Source organism: Prosopis cineraria, unplaced genomic scaffold (genome assembly GCF_029017545.1).
Source record: "Prosopis cineraria cultivar Desert tree isolate PC_DT_omini unplaced genomic scaffold, ASM2901754v1 PC9, whole genome shotgun sequence".
In the NCBI taxonomy this organism is placed as follows: domain Eukaryota; kingdom Viridiplantae; phylum Streptophyta; class Magnoliopsida; order Fabales; family Fabaceae; genus Prosopis; species Prosopis cineraria.
The window spans coordinates 1,038,273-1,061,570 of NW_026555340.1; the positions used below are offsets into that span (position 1 = coordinate 1,038,273).

Below are 23,298 nucleotides of genomic sequence, written 5' to 3' on the forward strand. Positions count from 1 at the left end.
TTATTACATATATATAGGAAGGTTATTTTACTTACTCGTATTAATTCTCATCCACTTTTTAACAGAATGAAATAGAATAAGAGCATTGCATTACTTAATTTTAAAACCCTTTAACCAAATTCATAATCTTCGGGATTTTGTAAATTTACCCAAAGAAGTAGTTGCCTATTATTGTACTACTTCAAACGTACAAACCATATCCTCCCTCATCCATAATTTGTCTTTTTTGTAAATTGATCCTCCACAGTACAAGATGCTATTGTATTAAATTTTGTTGCAAGTTTTAGTAGGCTGGGAGCTCAGGAAGAGGTTTCACTTGTTAAAATCAATCAATATATAACATGAAATATACATAGTACAGGTAACTGTACTGTTCACAAATGAACCAAGGAGTGGAGCATTTGCTTGGTCAAAATTTTGCACATTGTCAAATTAATCTCATCAAATTTGGATTGGCCAGTAGGAAAGGGAGTGAAGATTATCGTGGTATACAAAGAGACACATCACCCTCAATCTTCCATCGTAAATGATCTAGAATTCAAAACATAAAATTCGTCCTTTTTTTTTTAACCTGAAATGAAATTCGTCTTTTGAGATCTTAGTTTTAGTACCCTTTTTTCTATGAAAAGGCAAATAGACAGTGCATACTTATTTAAAAGTTAAGAGTATTCGCAAAATCTCAATCCGTTTTTTCATCCTCCTTTTCCCTTTACTTCTTAATTATGACAATTGATGTCATTATATCAAATAAATTTGTTTTAGTCAGATTTGATGAATGATCATAATTAAGTCTATGCAATACACTATGACTTTACATGTATGTGTGAAAATATATAATGTTTAATAAATTATACAGGTTAATAAGACTGGTTATCTTACATCAGCAACTGCCTAACATTTAAGAAAAAACGTAGGCAAATGAGATATTTGCATCCCCCAAAACTAGGGTGTTTTTCTCTAGGAATGTGAATCATAATAGAGCACAACAGCTTAGTGACCTTCTTGAATTTAACCGTACGGCGGATTTGGGTAAATATCTTGGAGTCCCTCTCCATCATAATCGTGTGACCAATAATACTTATCAATTTGTGGTGGATAAAATGAAACAGCGACTATCTAGTTGGAAGGCAACTTCTATTTCCTTTGCAGGACGAACAACCTTAACAAAGTCTGTGTTGAATACTATTCCTCTTTATTGTATGCAAACTGCTCATCTACCTGTGAGTACTTGTGAGGAGATTGATAAATGTTCTCGAGGTTTTCTCTGGGGCTCAACAAGGGAAAGGAGAAAGATTCATCTTGTAGCGTGGGATGAAGTGTGTAAACCAAAAATAAATGGTGGACTAGGTTTACGACATGCACATCTTCAGAATAAAGCCTTTATGATGAAAGCAGGATGGGGCCTTATACATAACAAGGAGGCTTTATGGGCTAGAGTTATTAGAAGTAAATATAAATGTGGAAGGGAGCTAATTCCACAAGTGAATAGGACTCTCCCTGGATCTCAGTTCTGGAGAGGTTTGAGAAACAATTGGGAGAAAGTTGAAGCAAAGTTAGAACTTATAACCAACCAAGCGAATGAGAAAGTTGTTAGATGGAAACCTGAGAAGCATGGTATTTTTACAGTTTGTTCTGCTTATGATTCATTGATAGACAGTTATGATTGCCCTGATCAGATGTGGGCCAAGATTTGGAAGCTTCGAGTGCCTCAAAGGTGTAGATCCTTCTTTTGGCTCATGAGTCATGATCGTATCCTTACTAATAAATCTCGCTTTGACCGTCATTTGGATATTCAACCGTGGTGTAGTTGTTGTCCTGAGGAGTTTGAAGACACTCTACATGTGATGAGACAATGTCCTGAAGCTAAGGAAGTGTGGATGAAATTATTACGCCCTTCTCAAAGACGGGCTTTCTTTACCACAGACTTACGTGAATGGTGCAAGATGAATCTCAAGATTCAGGTAACAGTTAATAATTTCAAGTGGTGTGATTTGTTTGCTGTTCTGTGTTGGGCATTATGGAAACGTAGGAATGAGAGAGTTTTTGAGGGACGAAGATTGACTACAGTGAGTGTCATCGCACAAGCTACTGTTATCCTTAACTGCATGAACGTGGCTAACTGTCGTTTACAAAATACATCTATTGCTGGCATTCGTCCTAATAATCAGGTGGATATGACTATCTTAGCTACTGATGAGCTCTTTGTTTATGTTGATGGGGCTTTTGCGGCTGCTACTAATTCTAAGGGTTGTGGAGGTCTAGTTAAGGATACCAAAGGGAATATCATTGAAGCTTTTATGCTTCGTTTAGAGAAGGGGGATAATCTGACGGTAGAATTATGGGCTTGTTATATGGGTCTAAAGCGTGCTTGGGATATCAGAACCAAGCATGTAAGAATCCATAGTGATTGTCATGAAGCACTGTCTCTATTAAGAGCCAATAATTACGACCTTCATGAAGAACGAGAGCTTATTGCTGAAATTCAACAAATACTTCAAAGAGACTGGCAGGTTGATATGAGATGCATTGGAAGGGAGTTCAACTCAGAAGCTAATTCCTTAGCGAAACGTGCCTTATCTCTCCCCATGGGTCTTCACGTAGTGGCTGGTGACTCTATTCCTTCATTCATGGAGGAGTTTTAGTTTTCATTTGCTGTTTGTTTTGTTTGTTTCTTATTTATCAAAAAAAAGAGGTAGCAAGAGCACTGCTCTGGTAGGAAAAAAAAAAAAAACACACACACACACACATTCTTACAAGCAAGCAATCCGCCCGCCCGCCTGCCCGCCTACGCACGCACGCACATGTATGATTCTTATAAATGGATTTCCACATAAACGATACTTACAACCAAATTACAAATTCTTCTAAATTGATGTCATGTAAAATTCATGGAGCATAAGAATTCGGATTTAGATATTATGCATATCTATTTCCCTACTGTGAGTTGGAATGTGGTTTCCTGCATTTCAACAAACAATCAAAAACTACTTCCTCTGCTTCCCTCACCCCCCCCCTCTCTCTCTATAGGGTCTGGTATATCTACCATGAAGCAAAATCCCATGTTTGTCGTCATTGTAATCTAAGATCCCCATGTGAAAGAAGGAAAGTATTATCGTCACCAAAAGTATATTTCTGTACTCTAGAAACCTTCAAGGACTCTATATAAATATAAATATATTATGTAAATTTATGTATATGATTGCCTAATTGTGTTCCAACCAAACCATAGAATGAGCAGGGAAGACAAATAACATGCTTTATGAAACCGTTTATTTAGAGGGGTATACAAATACAAATCACATGCTTAGGTAAGCCATTAATCCTCTGAAAGCACCAGGTCGATTTCATTAATGTCCTGCACCGAAAAAAAAAAAAAAAGCCGCATGGAAAGGAATATAAGTTGATGCAGACTAGTGTACATGGATACTCAACCAGCCAACCAGCCCGCAACACTTCTGGCTGTAAAGTGAACTACTTTGACTTGCAAAAACTTGAACAGTGAAAAAAAAATTTAAAATAATAATAATAATAATTATTATAAGATCATCAACAATCCGACTAGAATACTAACCTCTTGGCTCTTACAAATGGGATATAGCATAAAATCAAATCTCAAGCTCAAGTCGACTGAAAGAGTTTTTCAATGTCGTTCTGCAAGAAGTAGCATTTATATATAGCATATTAATTAAGATGAAACATGATACATGTACAACCCTGATATCTTCATCAGAATAAAGCTGCCAAAATTTCCCTTACCTCAATTTTCAGGGGCGAGGTGGTAGGAGCATATCTCTCCACAACGTTCCCTTCTTTATTTACTAAGAATTTCGTGAAGTTCCACTTGATCCCATCTCCAAATAGTCCACCTTTCTGAGCTTTCAAAAACTGGTAAAGTGGTGCTGCATTCTTCCCGTTCACTTCAACCTGAAAAATTTAAATTCAGGGCATATAATTCTCTCCTTCCTTACAAGATGCCTGTATACATGTTTAATATTCCCTTTGGTTCAAATTATAAGACATTTTTCTCGGCCAATCTTGGTCAAAATGTAGGACACTTGGTACTTTTCAAAATTACTTTTCAAATTTACCCTTTTATTAATTAATGTGGGCATGGGAAATATAATCTAATTAAATACTTCTCACACTTCATAATAAAATGGGTTAAGGGCGAAATGCAAAAGATATATCATTTTTTTATGGAAGTAAGGAAATAATTACTTTTATCAGTATGTGAAATATGGTTGCAAATTGTTTTACAATTTGGATATGACAGAGTATATGCTAATTTCACATAGATAATAGATATAATGACATGTAACCGTAATTTATGTTTTGTCATAGAGCAGGTCAGTGTAATATATATCCTCTTATTCCAGAGTGCGAAGTATAATTTTTGAAAAAATAGAGAACAACAACAACAACAACAACAACAAGCCTTTATCCCACTAGGTGGGGTCGGCTACATGGATTGCAAGACGCCATTGTGCTCTATCATTTATTAAGCTTTTAGAAATATTATTAATTAAGAGATCACGTTCAACAACTTCCAAGAGTGTTCTCTTAGGCCTTCCTCTACCTCTCTTAATCGGACTCAAAGTTATATGTTCCACTCTTCTCACTGGTGCCTCCCTTGGTCTTCTTTGTACATGCCCAAACCATCTCAACCGATTTTCTACCATTTTTTCCTCAATAGGTGCCACCCTCACTTTTTCACGTATGTGCTCATTTCGAATTTTATCTTTACGTGTATGTCCGCACATCCATCGTAACATTCTCATCTCTGCTACTCCAACTTTATGCTCTTGCTGTCCCGTTAGAGCCCAGCATTCACTACTATATAACATTGCCGGTCTGATAGCAGTACGATAAAACTTTCCTTTAAGTTTATTAGGCACCTTACGGTCACAAATAACTCCTTTAGCTTTTCTCCAATTAAACCACCCAGCTTGAATTCTATGTGAAATATCTCCACTGATTTCGCCATCATTTTGGATAATGGCTCCCAAATATCTAAACTTTTCCACTTGAGGTATAATTTGATCTCCCAATTTCACTTCCAAATTATTTTCGAATAGTCCTTTATCAAATTTACAATATAAATATTCCGTCTTACTTCTACTCAGACGAAAACCTTTCGACTCCAATGTCCTCCTCCATAACTCAAGTTTGCAATTAACCTCTTCTCTTGTCTCTGCTATAAGAACTATATCATCCGCGAAGAGCATACATTTCGGGATTTCCTCTTGAATATGTTCCGTCAAAACATTTAAAATCAAGTTGAAAAAATAGAGAACATTCATTTCATTTAACTTGAACATTCCGGGGGGGCCTGAAATCTCCGAATATAATTTGATATGTCATGCTGTGTCTAATATGAGGATTCCTAGAACTATAAACTGAACTCCATTTTTAGAAGTCCATGCTGCATGTTAGAATCATTTTCCTCAACTACAAGTATACAACAACAACAACAACAAGCCTTTATCCCACTAGGTGGGGTCGGCTACATGGATTGTAAGATGCCATTGTGCTCTATCATTTATCAAGCTTTTAGGAATATTATTAATTAAGAAATCGCGTTCAACAACTTCCAAGAGTGTTCTCTTAGGCCTTCCTCTACCTCTCTTAATCGGACTCAAAGTTATATGTTCCACTCTTTTCACTGGTGCCTCCCTTGGTCTTCTTTGTACATGCCCAAACCATCTCAACCGATTTTCTACCATTTTTTCCTCAATAGGTATTAAAAGATTTACCTTATCAAAGATGGGAAATTCAGCTTTAAACCTTGCGCAAACAACTTCCTGAATTTCTTCATTGGTTCCTGGTTCTTGTCCAAGAAACTGATTACATGGAAATGCCAATATTTCAAAACCTGCGGAACTCACAAGTTCTGGTGTCAAATTTTTAAAGCTCACTGAGAAGACAAAACATTAGAGATTTTTTCTTTTTTGGGGTATGTAATAGAGATTTTTTTTTTCTTTTATTAAATGACAGACCTTGGTTCTTATATTTCTCATACAATACATTCAATTCCTTGTAATTTGTTTGTGTCAGACCACTGCAGCAATACAGAAACAATGTCAAATAAGCATTATCAAAAATAAAAAAATTGTTAGAGAATCGTGACAAACAGCATTCCTATTAACACAATTAATACAATTATAGAAGCCTTCACTTGTGGCCGAATCAAAGGTTTCTTTTTACAATGCAAATGCTTGTAGGGGTTTCTCCGTCCATTGTTTCTAATTTGTAAGAAGTTAATTGCCTGTTTAGAGTTGTACCCTGTGGCTTTTCCAACTTCATTAGGCCAACATTCACTCTAAACGCACCAGGCAAAGTCCTATCTTCAAAAGGTTACGAATGAAGCTCCGTGTTTCTAATTGGGAAACTATTCTATGACAAGGTTGACTGAAAATATAAAGGGTAATTTGGTAAAATCTTCCATGAAAGATCTTTCTTGTTTCATGATTTTCAATAAACCAAGAAGGCTTCTACTCAACAGGCGAATACTATTTTCTCAACATCAAACATAATAAGAAATAATCAGGTATATATATGTTAATGATAAATTCATAATACTAACTCGAAAATTTAAAAATTCTTGAGACAATTATCAGAACAAAAATATCAATGAAGAACTTTTAATGTAAATTTCATGTGTTGATTTTACAAAGCCTATCAACAGGGAAAGTTGATGACCAAAAAAGTGAGCCATAAATCCGACAACTGTTTATAGCCGGTCCCAAGCCCGGGTAAAGGAGGAGGGTTGTGTTAGGCCATCAACAGCCAATGTAAAAATTTGTTGAATCTATCATGAACATGGACAATAGACGTTATAATGTTAATGCTAGGTCGTTGCCCGTAAGTAACGCGCTGCATGGCTCGAGTACAGTGATAAGTGAGTTAGAGCCGCTGCATCGGCGCCCGGATGTAGTGTTAAATGAGCAAGGGCTACCGCGTCATTCTGGACGCACGCGGCTAAAGAAGTTAGTCCATAAGAGCAAAATTAGATTTGGTACTTGGAATGTTGGGACATTAAATTGTAAATCTGTAGAGGTTGTAGGGGTTATGATTCAAAGGAAAATCAATATCCTTTGCTTGCAAGAAACAAAATGGCGTGGAGAAAGAGCTAAGGATATTCAAGGTTTCAAACTTTGGTATACAGGAAAAGTAAGTGCACGCAATGGAGTAGGCATCATTATAGATAAGGAGTGGAAGAAGAACGTTGTAGAAGTTAGCAGAATTGGAGACAGAATTATTTCTTTAAAAATGATAATTGGACGTGAGACTGTTAATATTGTTAGCGCTTATGCGCCGCAAGTCGGGACAGAAGCCAGTCTTAAGGAATTATTTTGGGAGGATCTGGAGGGGTTGATTCGACACATACCACAGAGTGAAAAGATTTTTATTGGAGGAGACTTTAATGCGCATGTCGGGAGGGAAGCTGGTCAGTATGCGAGGGTGCATGGTGGTTTTGGTTTTGGAGAGCTAAACAATGAAGGGCAAACTCTTCTTGATTTCTCATTGGCATATGATTTTAAAATTGCCAACACTTGTTTCAAGAAGAGAGATGAGCATCTCATCACTTACAAAAGTGGAGCCTCAAGGTCGCAGATTGATTTTCTTTTGGTTAGGAACACAGATAGAAAACTTTGTAAAAATTGTAAGGTGATCCCTGGAGATGCTGTAACGACACAACATAGGGTCCTAGTCCTTGATGTGTGTATTATGAGTAAAAGCCAAAAACGTCGACAAGTAGTAACACCAAGGATTAGGTGGTGGCAATTAAAAGGTGAGAAGCAAGATATTTTCAAGCAAAATCTTTTGGATAAAGGAATTTGGGATTCTCAGGGAAGTGCTAACATCATATGGGAGGATATGGCTAAAAAGATACGGGAGGTTGCAAAAGTAGTTTTGGGAGAATCGAAAGGTTCTGGTCCGAGAGATAAGGAGTCTTGGTGGTGGAATAATAGTGTACAGGACAAAATCAAGTATAAGAAGAACTGTTTTAAAGCCATACATTTGTGTAACAATGAGGAAAATTGGGAGAGGTACCGTATGGCTAAGAAGGAAACTAAGAGAGCTGTGGGTGAAGCTCGTTCCAAAGCTTTTGAAGAATTTTATAAGAACCTTGAGACGAAGGAAGGAGAGCAAAATATTTATAAGATTGCCAAGAGTAGGGAAAGAAAATCAAGAGATCTAGAACAGGTAAGGTGTATTAAGGATGAAGAGGGAAGAATTTTAGTTACAGATGATGAAATTAAAAATAGATGGGAGACTTATTTTTCTAAACTTTTCAATGATGGAGAGGATTCATCTAGTAACTTGGAGGATTTAGTAACTGGTGAAGGAGAACAAAATTTGTCATTCTATCGAAAAATACGTGATAAGGAGGTAAAGGAAGCTCTTAAGAAAATGGCAAATGGTAGAGCTAACGGACCTGATTGTATATCTATCGAAGCGTGGAAATGTTTAGGTGAAGAAGGGGTGAGATGGTTAACTAAGTTATTTAATGTGATTTTACGGTCCAAGAAAATGCCTGATGAGTGGAGGAGAAGTACATTAATTCCTATTTATAAAAATAAAGGAGATATTCAGAATTGTACTAACTATAGAGGGATTAAACTCATGAGCCACACAATGAAATTGTGGGAGAAAGTAATTGAGCACAGGTTGAGATTGGAGACAAGTATTTCTGAGAATCAATTTGGTTTTATGCCAGGTAGATCAACTACAGAGGCGATTTATCTACTAAGGGGATTAATGGAAAAGTATCGTTGTAAAGATAAAGATCTACACATGGTTTTTATTGATTTGGAAAAAGCTTATGACCGTATACCAAGAGAAGTGCTTTGGAAAGCGTTGGAAAAAAAGGGAGTACGGATTGCTTATATTAAAGCCATACAAGATATGTATGAGGGGGTAAAAACTAGTATAAGAACGCCTAGTGGTCAAACAAAGGATTTTCCTATAAAGATTGGACTACATCAGGGATCATCTCTGAGTCCTTATTTGTTCAACTTGATTTTAAATGTTTTGACGGAACATATTCAAGAGGAAATCCCGAAATGTATGCTCTTTGCGGATGATATAGTTCTTATAGCAGAGACAAGAGAAGAGGTTAATTGCAAACTTGAGTTATGGAGGAGGACATTGGAGTCGAAAGGTTTTCGTCTGAGTAGAAGTAAGACGGAATATTTATATTGTAAATTTGGTAAAGGACTATTCGAAAATAATTTCGAAGTGAAATTGGGAGATCAAATTATACCTCAAGTGGAAAAGTTTAGATATTTGGGAGCCATTATTCAAAATGATGGCGAAATCAGTGGAGATATTTCACATAGAATTCAAGCTGGGTGGTTTAATTGGAGAAAAGCTAAAGGAGTTATTTGTGACCGTAAGGTGCCTAATAAACTTAAAGGAAAGTTTTATCGTACTGCTATCAGACCGGCAATGTTATATAGTAGTGAATGCTGGGCTCTAACGGGACAGCAAGAGCATAAAGTTGGAGTAGCAGAGATGAGAATGTTACGATGGATGTGCGGACATACACGTAAAGATAAAATTCGAAATGAGCACATACGTGAAAAAGTGAGGGTGGCACCTATTGAGGAAAAAATGGTAGAAAATCGGTTGAGATGGTTTGGGCATGTACAAAGAAGACCAAGGGAGGCACCAGTGAGAAGAGTGGAACATATAACTTTGAGTCCGATTAAGAGAGGTAGAGGAAGGCCTAAGAGAACACTCTTGAAGTTGTTGAACGTGATCTCTTAATTAATAATATTTCTAAAAGCTTAATAAATGATAGAGCACAATGGCGTCTTGCAATCCATGTAGCCGACCCCACCTAGTGGGATAAAGGCTTGTTTGTTGTTGTTTGTTGTTGTAAATCCGACAACTGTTTGATTGAAAGACAAATGATTTCTTACTTCATATGCAAGAGGGGAAAAACAAGCGATGCAACACAGGCAGAGTCCATAAATAAGACTAAAAGGTGGGCACACACCAGAGTTTAAAAAAAAACAAAAGAAAAAAAAGAGAGAGAAGATCAGATTTATATAGTTTAGATAATGAACAAGCAATCCATATAAATCAAATTACCACTGCGAGGCAACATTCACAATTAGTAGAACCTTTCCACTATACTGACTCAGGTTCACATCATTGCCACGGATATCCTGCAATAGCACATTATGCAGAAACAATAATGTCAATACAACAATTAAGTAAACCTGCGTTTGTGGAATTTAGAGAGCATTAAGTTAACTATATCATACGGTGCTAACTTGCAAAATCAGTACAAAATCATGTGGTGCTATGCCACATCCTTTAGAAGAAACATATGATGTGATGCTAACTTGCAAGAAAATATACATTTGTCATTTTAACACCAAAATACTGTAGGTCTGCATCTAAGTTTTTCCATTTAAAAATGACTTTTCGTTGGTCAAACTAGAATTGTTTAACAACTAGGGTTAAGCAAATTGGCTCCAATAACAGGCCATACAACTTCAGGGCGAAGGTGGGATTCATTACATATGGCTTGTATCATTACCTATTACTCAACCTTTAATTATGAGGCGAGATTAAGATGGTATTGGTCATAATATATTGATCTGGAGTGAAGCATAAGCAAACCAATTATAAACGAGCAAGCCCTGGATCCAAATCATGCTATGAAAAGTAAAAGATAAATAAGAAAGTGAAATCCGCAGTGCTAGACTCAGCGGAAGCTGTATATAGAGAACGAGGACGATAAATAATTAACACGCAGAGGGAAAAAAAAAACACACACACACACACACAGGATACAATAGCGTACTATCTAATTAAGTTTTAGTTTCCTACGTCTACGAGCTAGTCCTACTCCCACCTATGAATGTTCTCTATCAATTCATCGATTCACTAAAAGAGAGAAACAAAACACTAAAGCAAACCCACGGTAAAGGGAAGAAGGAGAACGGAAGAGAAAAAGAAATATAACCTTGACAGTGAAGTCGTAAACGGATTTGGAACTTTGTTCAGCCATGTGCGAAGAAGGAAGAGAGAGATGCAGATAAGTATCGGAACGGAAGCGAAGAGAGGGGAGCGACGGAGATAAGCCAGCAGGTGACAGTCAGAGTCGAAACCGTTTATTTATAGCAGGCCATTAAATCAAATCTTTTGATTAATGGAACGTTGAAATTGAAACAAGAAGGATCACTTGGACCAATGTTTGCAGAACCAAACCGAACACTAAATCAAAAAAATCAGCGATTTATAGTTCACATAGTTCAATTGAATTGGACTACTGATCTAACTAGTGATGTAATAATTAAATTAAAAAAATTATATATATATATATATAATAATCTAAATATAAGAAATATATATAGAATTGCTATTTAACTTAAAAAAATCAAATATTTTAAGTTTATTATGGCTTAACAAGCCACATGATACAACATAATATCAAATGATTAAAAAAATTAGTCATTTTTTAAAAAAATTTGATAAAAAATAAAAAAAGTTTTTTTGAACAGTTCGGTTTTTGAAAATCAGATTCGGTTCCTGGCTTGATTTTAGTTTCCGATCCGACCACCGGTTTGCAACGGCTCAACCCGACTCAACCCCTAAAACGGCTTTTCCCTTTGAACCAAACCGCTCGACGGTCGGACCGGTCCGACCGGCTAGTCTGGTCTAGTTTTAAAAACATTGCTTGGACTGCTATCAGGGATGTGTTCACACTTCACAACTCACATCCACGCAGTTCATATTAATCTATTTTTAGCATTTAAATAAAATTTCGGATAAAGAGGTAAAAATACTTATAAAGTGATCAATCAGGGACAGTCAATATTTTGAAGTAAGAAAAATGGTAAAAATACTCATAACGTTACATGAGCGGGTGTAAAAGTGACCAAACTGTTAATTTTGACCTAACGCTATTAACTTTGACCATTAAATACTGACTATACATGTCACGTGTCAGCTTTTACTGATGTGGACTAATAAAGGGGTAAAAATATCCATAAAGTCGTTAGTCAAGAGCAAAAATATTCATAATGTTACTAGAGTTGATGCAAAAATGACTAATCCATCAAATCCCTTAAATATTGACCGTTTAGCTGATATCTAAACAGAAGTTGACCATTTTTCACTGACATGTATAAAAATTATTTCCACATGAAATTTTCTGGAGGTTAATCGGTTATTATATGAATATCATGTGAAAAAATGTCATTTTGACCGAATATTATCTTAAATTGCTTGTTTCTTTGTAACAGTGGCAAAAACCAATTAAAAATTTTGAACCTATCATAAATGAAATTGTTTAAAGTTGTGACAATGTTTTTAAGATAGCGCGAAGTAGGAAGTGTACTTAGTCTTGATCTTTGAATGTGTACAACATATCTCACTATGTTGAATATCAAGTTTTGTAGACAAAAAAATGAGTGGAAAGAAAGGAAGAAAGGGGGTGAGATACGTGGTGATGGAAAAAACCATGTGGCATGAATTTTGATCGATTGGTCGCTAATTATGGATACTCATATGATGATTGATCAACATTCATAAAAATTTATTTAAAAATATTTTTGGTCTACATCAGTGAAAAGTAGTTAACTTCTGCTTAGATGTCAACAAAACGGTCAACATTTAAGAGATTTGATAGATTAGTCACTTTTACACCAACTCTAATAATGTTATGAGTATTTTTACTCCTAGCCGATGACTTCGTTGGTATTTTTGCTCATTTATTAGTCTACGTCAACAAAGGTTGACACGTAACATACACAGTCAATATTTAACTATCAAAGTTAACTATGCTAGGTCAAAATTAACAGTTTGGTCACTTTTGCACCTATTCATGTAATGTTATAGGTATTTTTATCATTTTTCTCACTTTAAAATACTGGATGTCCCTGGCTGACCAATTTATAGGTATATTTGCCTCTTTACCCTAAAATTTTTCACATGCATATCCTCAAGTACTAAAAATTGAATCAATTATTAAACCGATCGAGATAGTGATTTGAGAGTTAATGGTCCAATCAAAGTTCAACCTATAATCAGACCGATCACAGTTAAAATAATATAATTTGATTAAATATACAAAAATATTCATATGAAAGGCTATAATATTTAAATAAAAGTCCTTAATTCTTGAGTAAAAGAAAAAACTATCCATAAAATCTTACATATATTATAGAAATAATAATTATAAGTTTTTGACAATAATAAAACACAATAGCATTAAAATTATTAATTAAGAAATTTATATTTGATTTAAGGTTCAATATTCAGAAGAAGAAAGGAAAAAACAAAAAAAATAAAAATTATAAAATCTGACCTAGGTCAACCTATTAACTCACCGAGTTGAAGTCGGGTCATGGGTGACTAATTTCCTCAATCAATTAGACCGGCTAGGCAACCAGTTCACCGATTTACGGTCAACTTTGTCAGGTTGAGTTTACAAACAATGTCTATCCCATCCCATTATTATTATTATTATTATTATTATTATTTAGGAAAATTGCAACCAAGGATCTAGAAATACCGACAATAATGATTAAGCACTAAAGAATTCTAAAATTGAATTTAAAGACTATGATAAAAGGAGGATAAATGAGTAAATTAACCTTTAAACTATACGTCTGGAAGCATCTGGAATCTTAAACTCATCTTCTATGCATTGTTTCCCTTTAACTTTTCAAAAAAATACAAGTTAATTTCAATTGTTAACAAAAATTAACTTTAATGATTAGTTGACTAGAAAATGATAACAAAAAATCAAAAATTACATAAAAAGACCAAAATTTTTCTTGGTCCTTTTTTGTAATTTTGTGGGTCATTGTTGACAATTTTTGAGTCATTTATTGTAATTTTTGGGTTCTTTTTATAATTTTTAAGGTCATTTTCTATCTTTTTTTTATCAACTAATAGTGAAAGTTAACTTTTGTTAATGATAGGGGTTAGATTATATCATTTTCAAGAATGGGAGGGAAACATTCCATGAAAGAGGAGTTTAGGGTCTTACATGCTTGTGAACCTATAGTTTAAGGGCCAATTTGCTCATTTATCTTTAAAAAAAATATTTTAACTAAACTATCTCTAAAATGCACAAATATCACCAAAAGTTGAAAACTTCTTGCACCTAGAGCTGAGAATGTTCTTCGTGCTAAAGTCTCAAATTTGCTCAAGACTAGAAGAGGATGGAACTTTAACCACTTAAGCTACTGCCTTCACTCCAATGTGATCAATCATATCACACTTGTGCAGCCTATAATATTGCCAAAATTACTGCAAATACTTAACCATATCACTACACATTACCATCATAATTAAGGAATGACCATCCTACTAATCTTACTATGGTAAATATAAATTAACTAAAGTTATAAAGAGTTAACTCGAAGATCTACTATGATTAATAGAATTTAATTTACTAAAATAAATCTTTATATATATATATATATATATATATATAAGGTCCTTATTATGGTAGAAATTCATCCATGTTAAAAAGGTTTGAAACCAAGTAATTAAATTCTAGTATAAAATAAAAGGTTGAAACACAATATTATTAAAACTTCTTGACTCAATGGGATCCTAAGTTTAGATATGACTAAAACCATTCCAAATTTAGAAATCAAGTAAATATTAAAGCTTGGCTGTGACTAATACGGAGAGTGACCAAGGCTATGTTCATTTAATTAATAGAACTAGAAGAGGTTAACTAGCAAGAGAATTATGTTTAAATGAACCTAGGTTAACACTAGGCTGATGAGAGGAACTAATAATGGAATTTCATAATCTGACAAGGACATCTCCACCATCTAAATCCTAGGGATCTTCATCATCTCATAAGGGAAACAAAAAACACTTTAATTGCTATAGTAGTTCTAGTGCATTTAGTAGTCTTAGAACTTGAATTCCATCACTTTGTTAGCTTGTAACACTTTAAGTAACCTTAAAACTAATTGTGCAATGCACCACATTTTACAAATAACATATCTATCATATTTTTAATACTCAAACCCTTAATTGTAAAAGCAAAAGGGGAAGCCTTAATTTCATAACTCATCATGCCATTAAACATCCATCTCATATTAGTTCACTTCTTACTTGCATTAGTATTTTGGCCCTTTTTAGATTTTACAATTTAATACATATACAATTTAAGGCCCAAAATACACAACTTAACTCCAATTCACATAGTGCAAGTAAGAAAAAATATGATGTCTCTTAGTTTAAAATATCAAATAGAATTATACACATAATATTCAAAATAAAAACAAGACCTACAATTTTAAGATAAAAATCCTAAGCTTATGATTGTTTTCCTTGTCTTATCTCAATGAGCTAGCTCATATATTAAAGAGAGAAGGTTGAGTACAACTACTTAATAACTAAAGTACATCTAACTTACACTAATGCATGTCAAATTAGATGTAAATGGCAATTTATGATCATACTCATGTCAACATAGCATTTTCAAGACACATAATTGCATTTTGCATTTAAAAACATGTTTTCATGAAATTAGTAATACAATAACTCACTTTCATATTAATACAAAACTAATCACATGATTTTCATCATAAGGGTCACAACACAGACAATCATGTGCCCTTTTTAATCATAATATGCATGATCACACCTTCCTTATATCCTCTTTATGCCTCTGACATGAAAATGTGGGCTATTTCATATAACATCTTGGATTTCAACTTTGAGAATTTCCAATGTTTATAAGGGTATTTTAGTCAAATTAAATGAATTTTTGCTTAATGATGTTTTTGGGAGACTAATAGAGCTTATAGATCATTGGACAGCCGTAGAAGAGGGCTAGATTGAAGTTCGAATGGGTCATGTGTAACATCCTCAATTTTAAACAACATTAATTAAGCCTAAATTAAATTAATTAAGTGTATTAGTGAGGTGTGGCCAGAGAGGCCTAACGAACGTGATTGGTTTTAATTCCAGCCCTAGAAGCAAGTTTGAAGGAGAATTGGGTCACCCAAGAATGAGAATAGGAAGAAATCTGAAAGGCAAGGTTCTATGCCACGCGTAGTGATGGCCTGATCGCTGCAGCTTATAGATCAGGTTGCCATGGTGCGTGTGTCCTGATATGCCTGGAAGGATGCTCTCTACACCATGCGCCATGACACATTGTGCATCTATTGTGACTTGTGGACACCTTTATGCAAAAATAAGTCTATTCTGCAGCTCACGAAAATGAGAAGAAAGGGAGAGATTCGAGAGAGCATCTAAAGAGCTATGCTAGGGCTTAAGGAAATCAACTATTGGGAGTATTTTGGAGCTCATAAACATTAAAGGTAAGCTTTCTACACTCAAATCTTCCTATCTTCTTCTATTTCCTTAATGTTAGAAGTTAAGGTTTAGTTAATAATGATGATTTTTGAACCATTGAAGCTATGAGTCCGAACTCATTAACTTAAATAGAGTTAATGGGAGTATATTGAGATAATGAAACTTGTTATTTATTTGTTTTTGTTGATTGGTGGTTGAGAAGAAATAAATATGCAAAATTCTCATCAATATGTTAGTTGGGAACAATGTGGTCCCATTAATGGCCATTTAAAAGCTTAATGATGTTAATAAGGGTTAAAGAAAGCTAAGAAACTTTATGGATATTTTTATACAAGTAGAAAATGAATCTTGAGTATGAAGAAGTGTTGAGTTCCTAGTGAAAAATTAGCTAAAAGTGGATATTGTAATATCCTCCTCTTTTTAACTCGTGATTAGCTCTAAATCTCAATTAATAAGGAGATTGAATTAAGATAATTAATATAAGACCAAGTTACAATTAGTGGAAGTGTTAGGATCCCAAGTTTACAAAGCCAAAACCATTTTTCCAAGTCTTTAAAATAGACAAATTAGAGTTTACAAATATGCAGAAGTATGAGATTATTTTAAACATAAGTGCATTTGCAAGAACATTTGAAAAAAAAATACACTGCTCATCGAACAATGTGCCACGACATGTTTGCCTCTGTGCCATGTGTTACAGCTCGTGGCACCTTGCGCTACAGCACATTTGCATGATTTTTGATAATAAATTCTATTATCAATTTGATAGCTTTTAGGGTAACTTTCATTGCGCCCTAATTCTCCATCTGACTCTAATTGACGTGAACTAAGTGTCTACGAAAAACTCTTTCCGAGCTCTAACTAATGGCTTTAGTTTCATAATCAAATTACTACTCAGTCAAAATTTGGACACTCTTTTTAAAACTTACACTTTTCTAACATTTTTCTGAAAACTAAGTGTCTAACTCAATCACCAAAAGCTAATAGTTATTAACACCAATTAGACCACATGCAAAACATCAAAATTAACTCGTGTAATGCATCATATCACATTAAACACTTATAGATCACAATTTCACTACTCAACCCCTTAATCTTAAAGACATAGAAGGGGGAGTTCATGTCATTTTCTAATAAATATTTCATAATCAACGCATATCATGTCCAACTCTCACTTGCATTAGTATTTTAACCCTATCATATATATCATACTTCATAAACTCACTTCCTAGGGCCCAAAATACACTCACAATCCACACATGCATAATGCAAGTAAGAATAAAAGAAATGGACTAATCCTAGTTGGCAATTTAAATTGTCAAATACATATAAAGGTTCAAAATAAAGAGGCCTACTAAAATAGGATCATAGTCCTATGCCTCTAATTGCTTTCCTCTATCCTCTTGAGCTATTCCCTATAATATTGAAGATAATAGAGTGAGTACAACCACTCAGTAACTAAAGTCCAACTAACTCATACTAATGCATGTCAATTAATTTAAATGCAAGTGGCAAATATAATCAATTCTCCTTACCATGTAAAACATTTGAGATTATAAATTCACACTTCAAGAATAATAGCACATACTTGGGAAATGATGCTTTTTAACAATTGTCATATCAAAGAAAGTTTGTCACATGATTCAATGACATGTAATCAGAAGTGATTAAGACTCAATTCATGAGTATTCTTATTAGGGTCACAGTACAGACAATCATCTGCCCTTACTCATTATATACATAATCACACCTCCCTTATATTCTCCTTATTCCTCTGACATGAAACCATAGACTGTAACACAATGGGATAGTCCATAATCCATGACTTTCCTTGCCTAAACACTTGTGAGGGGATTACTCAGCCAAAGCTCACCCAACTCACTTGTGAAATATGATTTTCCTCATTTCTCACACTATGGGGTGTCATACTCCCTAAACTAGCTTTCCTCATTGAACCAGTGGATAGCTAACTAGGTTTGAGTCCTTTGTTGAATCAGTGGGACATTCCCTCATTGAATAAATAGGACAATATAGATATAAGCAATTCAAGCAAGCCATCACTCGGATGGGAGTCCTACTACATAGATTTAAGTTGGTTCAAGTGGTTTCATTAAGTTGGTTCAAGTAGTTTCATTAAGTTGGTTCAAGTGGTTTCAAGGTTATTGGCACTAGGTTGGTGAGGTTTGACACCCTCATATGCGTTTTGTAAGGAAAATGGACAAATTTGTGTCTGGGTGTCTGCCTTTTGAATGATGAAGTGTATGGTTGTAAAACTAGTGCTAATAGTTAAATGGCTCAAAGAGCTACGTGTGGACACTTGTATCGCTCAAATAAGACATCAAATAGTAAAATAGCACTCTCTAAAAGTTGTTCCTTGAAGTGTTGCCATGATAGTAAGGGTGCACCCTGTACCATAGCACATTGCTCAGTGAGGGAACTTATCCCTTTATGCCATCTACTACAGCAGATGGCATGTGTATAGAGCAATTTAGAAGGAGTCCCAATTGTCATCTCTTATTCAATATATGCATTTGTTTATGGTTCTATGCTTCTACTACTTTATTTAATCAGACTATAGTTTGAGCTTAAACAATATTTTAAAAAGGGTTTTTTGGGGATCTCAATCTTTTAAACTAATTTCTAAACCCTTGTATTATGGTAACCTTATAAAAGGAATTTAATTAATTTTAGTTATCATAAAGGTTTATGTGTCTCATGTTCTATGTCTAGGTAATGTTAAGAAAATGTAAGCGTTAGATGGATCATCAAGTGGTAAGGATGTATAGGAAATGAAGAGACAAGAAGAATGGTGGTGGTTTTGTGATGATCCAATAGTTGGATATGGAATTAGTGTTTTTGGCTTGGTTATGAAAGATAAAGGCTATGGAAGACATAGAGCCAAATCATGAAGGAGATGAGTGTGTATGTCAACAGAAGAGTCCATGGAGGCATGAAATCTGATTCTCCCTAGAAAAAGGGCAAACTAGGCGTGATTACCATTTAATTCCCTCTAAAAAGATAAGTCAAAATGAAATTAAAAAGATGATAGAATTTCTTGTTTTGCACAAACCCTTATAGGAAAATATCTAATGCTATTAAGAATATTCCTATTGTTTGCATCATTTGGATTTGATCTTCCCCATCCACATTATATAACATCCTGAAAATTAAACCTTATGTTAGTAAGATAAATAAAGAATAATTAAGTGAGAATTAGTGCGGCATGCAGATAGAGAAGACTAACGAGTGTTTTGGGTTGTGTTTTCAACTCTAAATACGAGTCTAAAGTGAGGATGGATTACCCAAACCTCAAAATAGGAGAAAAACAAGGGAAAGTGGCTCTATGCCACATGCCACGGCATATGCACTGCATGCTTTGACACACAAGTCACATAAACGTGAGTGAACACAGACCAAATCTGACAATAATAAGTTGTGAATCAAATGTCAAAAAAAAAACAAAGAGAGAAGAGAGGTTTGAGCAAGAGGACAAAGGAGAATTCCAAGAGCTCTGCTAGTGTAAGGTCTCCCTTATTAAATTACAATTAACCTATAAAATAAGGTAATCGTGGGAATAATCCAAATGAATTACCAAGTTTGTAAAATTTTCATAAATAGGATCCCAAATTTTCAAAACTTAAAATGATATAAAATTATTTCATAAACTAAAATTGAAGCAAAACATGTATAAGGAAGTATGGATATCATACAAGGTAAGATAATATCAAATTGAGGTCAACATAGCAAAAACTAATTTTGGCACAATTATGTTGTAGCATAAAATTTTATGCTGCGACATAAACTATAGAACCCTGTCATGGTAGATTTCTTGACCAAACTTCCAACGCACACTAAATCTCTGTTCGACATTCGATTGAGGTGATATAGGTGTCTATAAAAAGCTTTCTTCAAGTTCTAGCTAATGGTACTTGTTTCACATTCAAATCATTTATCAATCAAAAGTTGGACACCAAAAAGCAAACTCATACTTTTATGCTTTCAAGACATAATTAGGATGTCCAAAACTCAATCCAAGTGCCAACAATCCATATCAACCTTTAGACCACACTCAATGGACTATAACAAACTCGTGTAAAACACCGCAACATTCAAATAACACCTATATCACATTTTTGCCTCTCAACCCTATGATTACAAAAATATAAGGGGGAGCCAAAACATGTAATTCCACATCTAAATCACCATCATTCACAAATATACTCACTCCTTATACAAGTATTTTGGCCATGTACAAATATCTCAACTAAAAGATACCACACATATTAGGGCCCAAAATGCACATTTCAATACTTACTATTCAAGGGTGCGAGTATAATAAAATATGAACATCCTAGCTATTAATATAATGATAATTACACATTAATCAAAAGTAATTGGGGTATTACAGTAGGAAATTTAATTCTTAAACCTCATGCCTTTCCCTTGTGCTGACTAAAGCTAACGCCTATAAAATGTTAAATAGAGAAGTGAGTATAGCCACTCAATAACTAAGGTCCACCTAATATATATAGTTACATTTAATTAAAAATAGATGCATTGGCAATAAAAATATATACTTGCACATACGACAAATATAGCCATAATCATAACAATAACAACCATGCGGTCAGGCATAAAACGCATATCATCATATTTATACCAATCATGCACAATATAGGATTATAAAACTAATAACCATGCACCCTTAACACATGCCGAACCACAATAATAAAAACCATGTGGCTAAATTGAATTGTATGATCAAATGCTAGCCTTATACCATCCTATTACCTTCGACATAAAATCGGTGGTTATTAAGTGGCTACGTCAGTTATGGACTAATCCAGTCTTTTACTTATGAGGAGTTACAGGGCTAGGGTTAACTTACTCACTTGTGTACTATAGTTTTCCCTAATACTAACAACCATGGGGTGTCATACCCCCAATCTAGCATTCTCATAAACCAGTGGAGACTAGTTAGGTTTAAATCTCTCATAAAATAAGTGGGATAATCCTAAATCAATCATGGGACAAAGGCTACCTCCCAATTCTAACGGTTGGTGCCAAGGCAAGCTTTCAATTCCAATGATAAGTTGCTAGTACCACGTGGATTTACTAATATACTTCTCTTCCTAAGCGAATTCCTGTTAATAATCATGCCATGCACATATAACAAGTTGTATGCATTTAATACACTTTATTTCAATTATATCATGCGTATAAAATTCTCTATCTCCACTATTTTCCACATTCCATTAACATATAGTCACATACTCTCAATCATCATCATCATTCACACATGTAAAACGTGCACATTGTTTACAACTATTTAATACAACTTTCATGCATGCCAAATTTGCACTTATAAGTATTCATCATATCAAACATGTTTCAAACCAATAATTTCAACAAGTAATTAATTAATATATAACTATACAAACTAGGATTTTCTCAGTTATCTCAAACTTTTGAGAGGTTAAAGGTTACCCCTCAATTATAACTTGCTTTCCAAGCTAAATTCAAGCTCACCAGTGCTTTGTGAGGTTAGTCTACAGTTACATTAACATCCATCACTAATAATTATTAAAATTATCACTTGTAACATCTAATTTCATACTTTAATAACCAAATTCCTAACTACAAGATCAACCTCACATTCAATGAGTTTCCTTAACTCCCATTAATTTCATTTAGTTCTCAACAATTTAAATAATTACTAATATATCATCCAATAACCCAAAATCATCTTCAATGTCACAAATTACTCACTTCTAACTCTTAAATTTCAACACTTTAATAATTCAAAGCTCTCAACTATTGAGTTTAATTACCACATTAAGTTTATTAACTTCCATTAGCTCTAACTAACACTAACAAAATCTTTAATCAACATTAATGGCAGCCATACCTCAAGCACCACCATTTATGGTATTTAAATGCACAAATTCATCTATAATTGAGAGCTCATTCTCATGGATGCATAAAACCTCTATCTTTGGGCTTAGATAACTCTAACACCTCCCATTAACTTCATTTAAGTCAATGGGTTCAAACCTAAAGCTCCCAAGGTCCAAAAATCATCCTCCTATTATAAACCCTAATTTAAAAATGGTGTAGAGAGAAACATGAATGGTAGGGAAGGCTTGCCTTAGTGATTAATAGCTTTAAATCTTCCCAAAACACCAGAAAAATCATGCCCTAGCAAAGAGGATCACGAGCCCCTTCGTTCTCCTATTTTTCCTCTATTTTTTGCACATACAGATGCCTTTTCAAGTCAAATTCACAACATTATGCTGCAACGTAAATGCATTATGTTGCATCATAACACACAATTAGCCAACTTCTGATTTTCTCTTTTCAATTTGAGCCCAGGTGGCCTAATTCATTTCTGAACTCAATCTAATGACTAAAACCAAACCCAATAGGCCTATTGGCCATCTCTAATCATATCAAACTCATTTATACTTAAATTTATAAATTTACCCTTCATTTGCTTAATTAATTAAGGAGATAATTTTTTAGATGTTACAGCTACAGCTTATAGACTCAAAGATTTAGGAGTACTTTGGAGGTTACCAATTACTTAAGCAAGTTTCTCAAGCCCTAATCTTCCTCTATTTTCCTCTCTTTAAAGATTTTTAGTTAGGGTTTGGTTATGGGAAATGCTTTTGGATCTATATGGTGATGGGTCTGAACCCATTGATTTAAATAGAATTAATAAAAGTTGTTTAAGTTGTCTCAACTTAGTATTAATGATTTTGAGTGTCCTTGAACTTGATCTTCTCATTATAGACAAAAATGACATTTACTTTGGTTGAGAGGGAGGTTAGACTCCATTAATGGTGTTTAATGGATTTATTTATGATAGTTGAAGCTAAAAAGAGTGGATAAACCCAATAGGTAAGTCTAAATGGTATAAATAAGAACTTTGGACATTTTGATGTTGAAATTGTATAAGTGGTGATTTTGGATTGTTAGATGTTG

General features: G+C 34.3%; 1 protein-coding gene across 2 annotated transcripts; it reads right to left on the minus strand.

Moving 5' to 3' along the window:
- Window positions 1–3,157: 3,157 nt before the first annotated feature.
- Window positions 3,158–11,142, minus strand: LOC129320578 (probable phospholipid hydroperoxide glutathione peroxidase). 2 transcript variants are annotated; one of them, XM_054966100.1, is made up of 7 exons: window positions 10,985–11,142; window positions 10,102–10,178; window positions 5,997–6,058; window positions 5,754–5,872; window positions 3,757–3,924; window positions 3,572–3,651; window positions 3,158–3,355 (listed from the first exon to the last, which is right to left on the minus strand). In XM_054966100.1, the coding sequence occupies exons 1-6, from the start codon at window positions 11,027–11,029 to the stop codon at window positions 3,619–3,621; spliced, it is 504 nt and encodes a 167-aa protein (XP_054822075.1). In that variant the 5' UTR covers window positions 11,030–11,142; the 3' UTR covers window positions 3,158–3,355; window positions 3,572–3,618. The 2 variants fall into 2 exon arrangements, with proteins under 2 accessions (XP_054822075.1, XP_054822076.1); XM_054966101.1 differs by lacking the exon at window positions 3,158–3,355 and adding an exon at window positions 3,367–3,490.
- Window positions 11,143–23,298: the final 12,156 nt, after the last annotated feature.

Coding starts and splice junctions, on each gene's coding strand:
- LOC129320578 (XM_054966100.1), bottom strand. CDS start 11,029: ATGGCTGAACAAAGTTCCAAATCCGTTTACGACTTCACTGTCAAG. Junction 5,873..5,996: donor TGAGAAATATAAGAACCAAG/GTCTGTCATTTA, acceptor TGAGTTCCGCAG/GTTTTGAAATATTGGCATTT. Junction 3,925..5,753: donor AATTTCCCATCTTTGATAAG/GTAAATCTTTTA, acceptor TAAATTTTTCAG/GTTGAAGTGAACGGGAAGAA.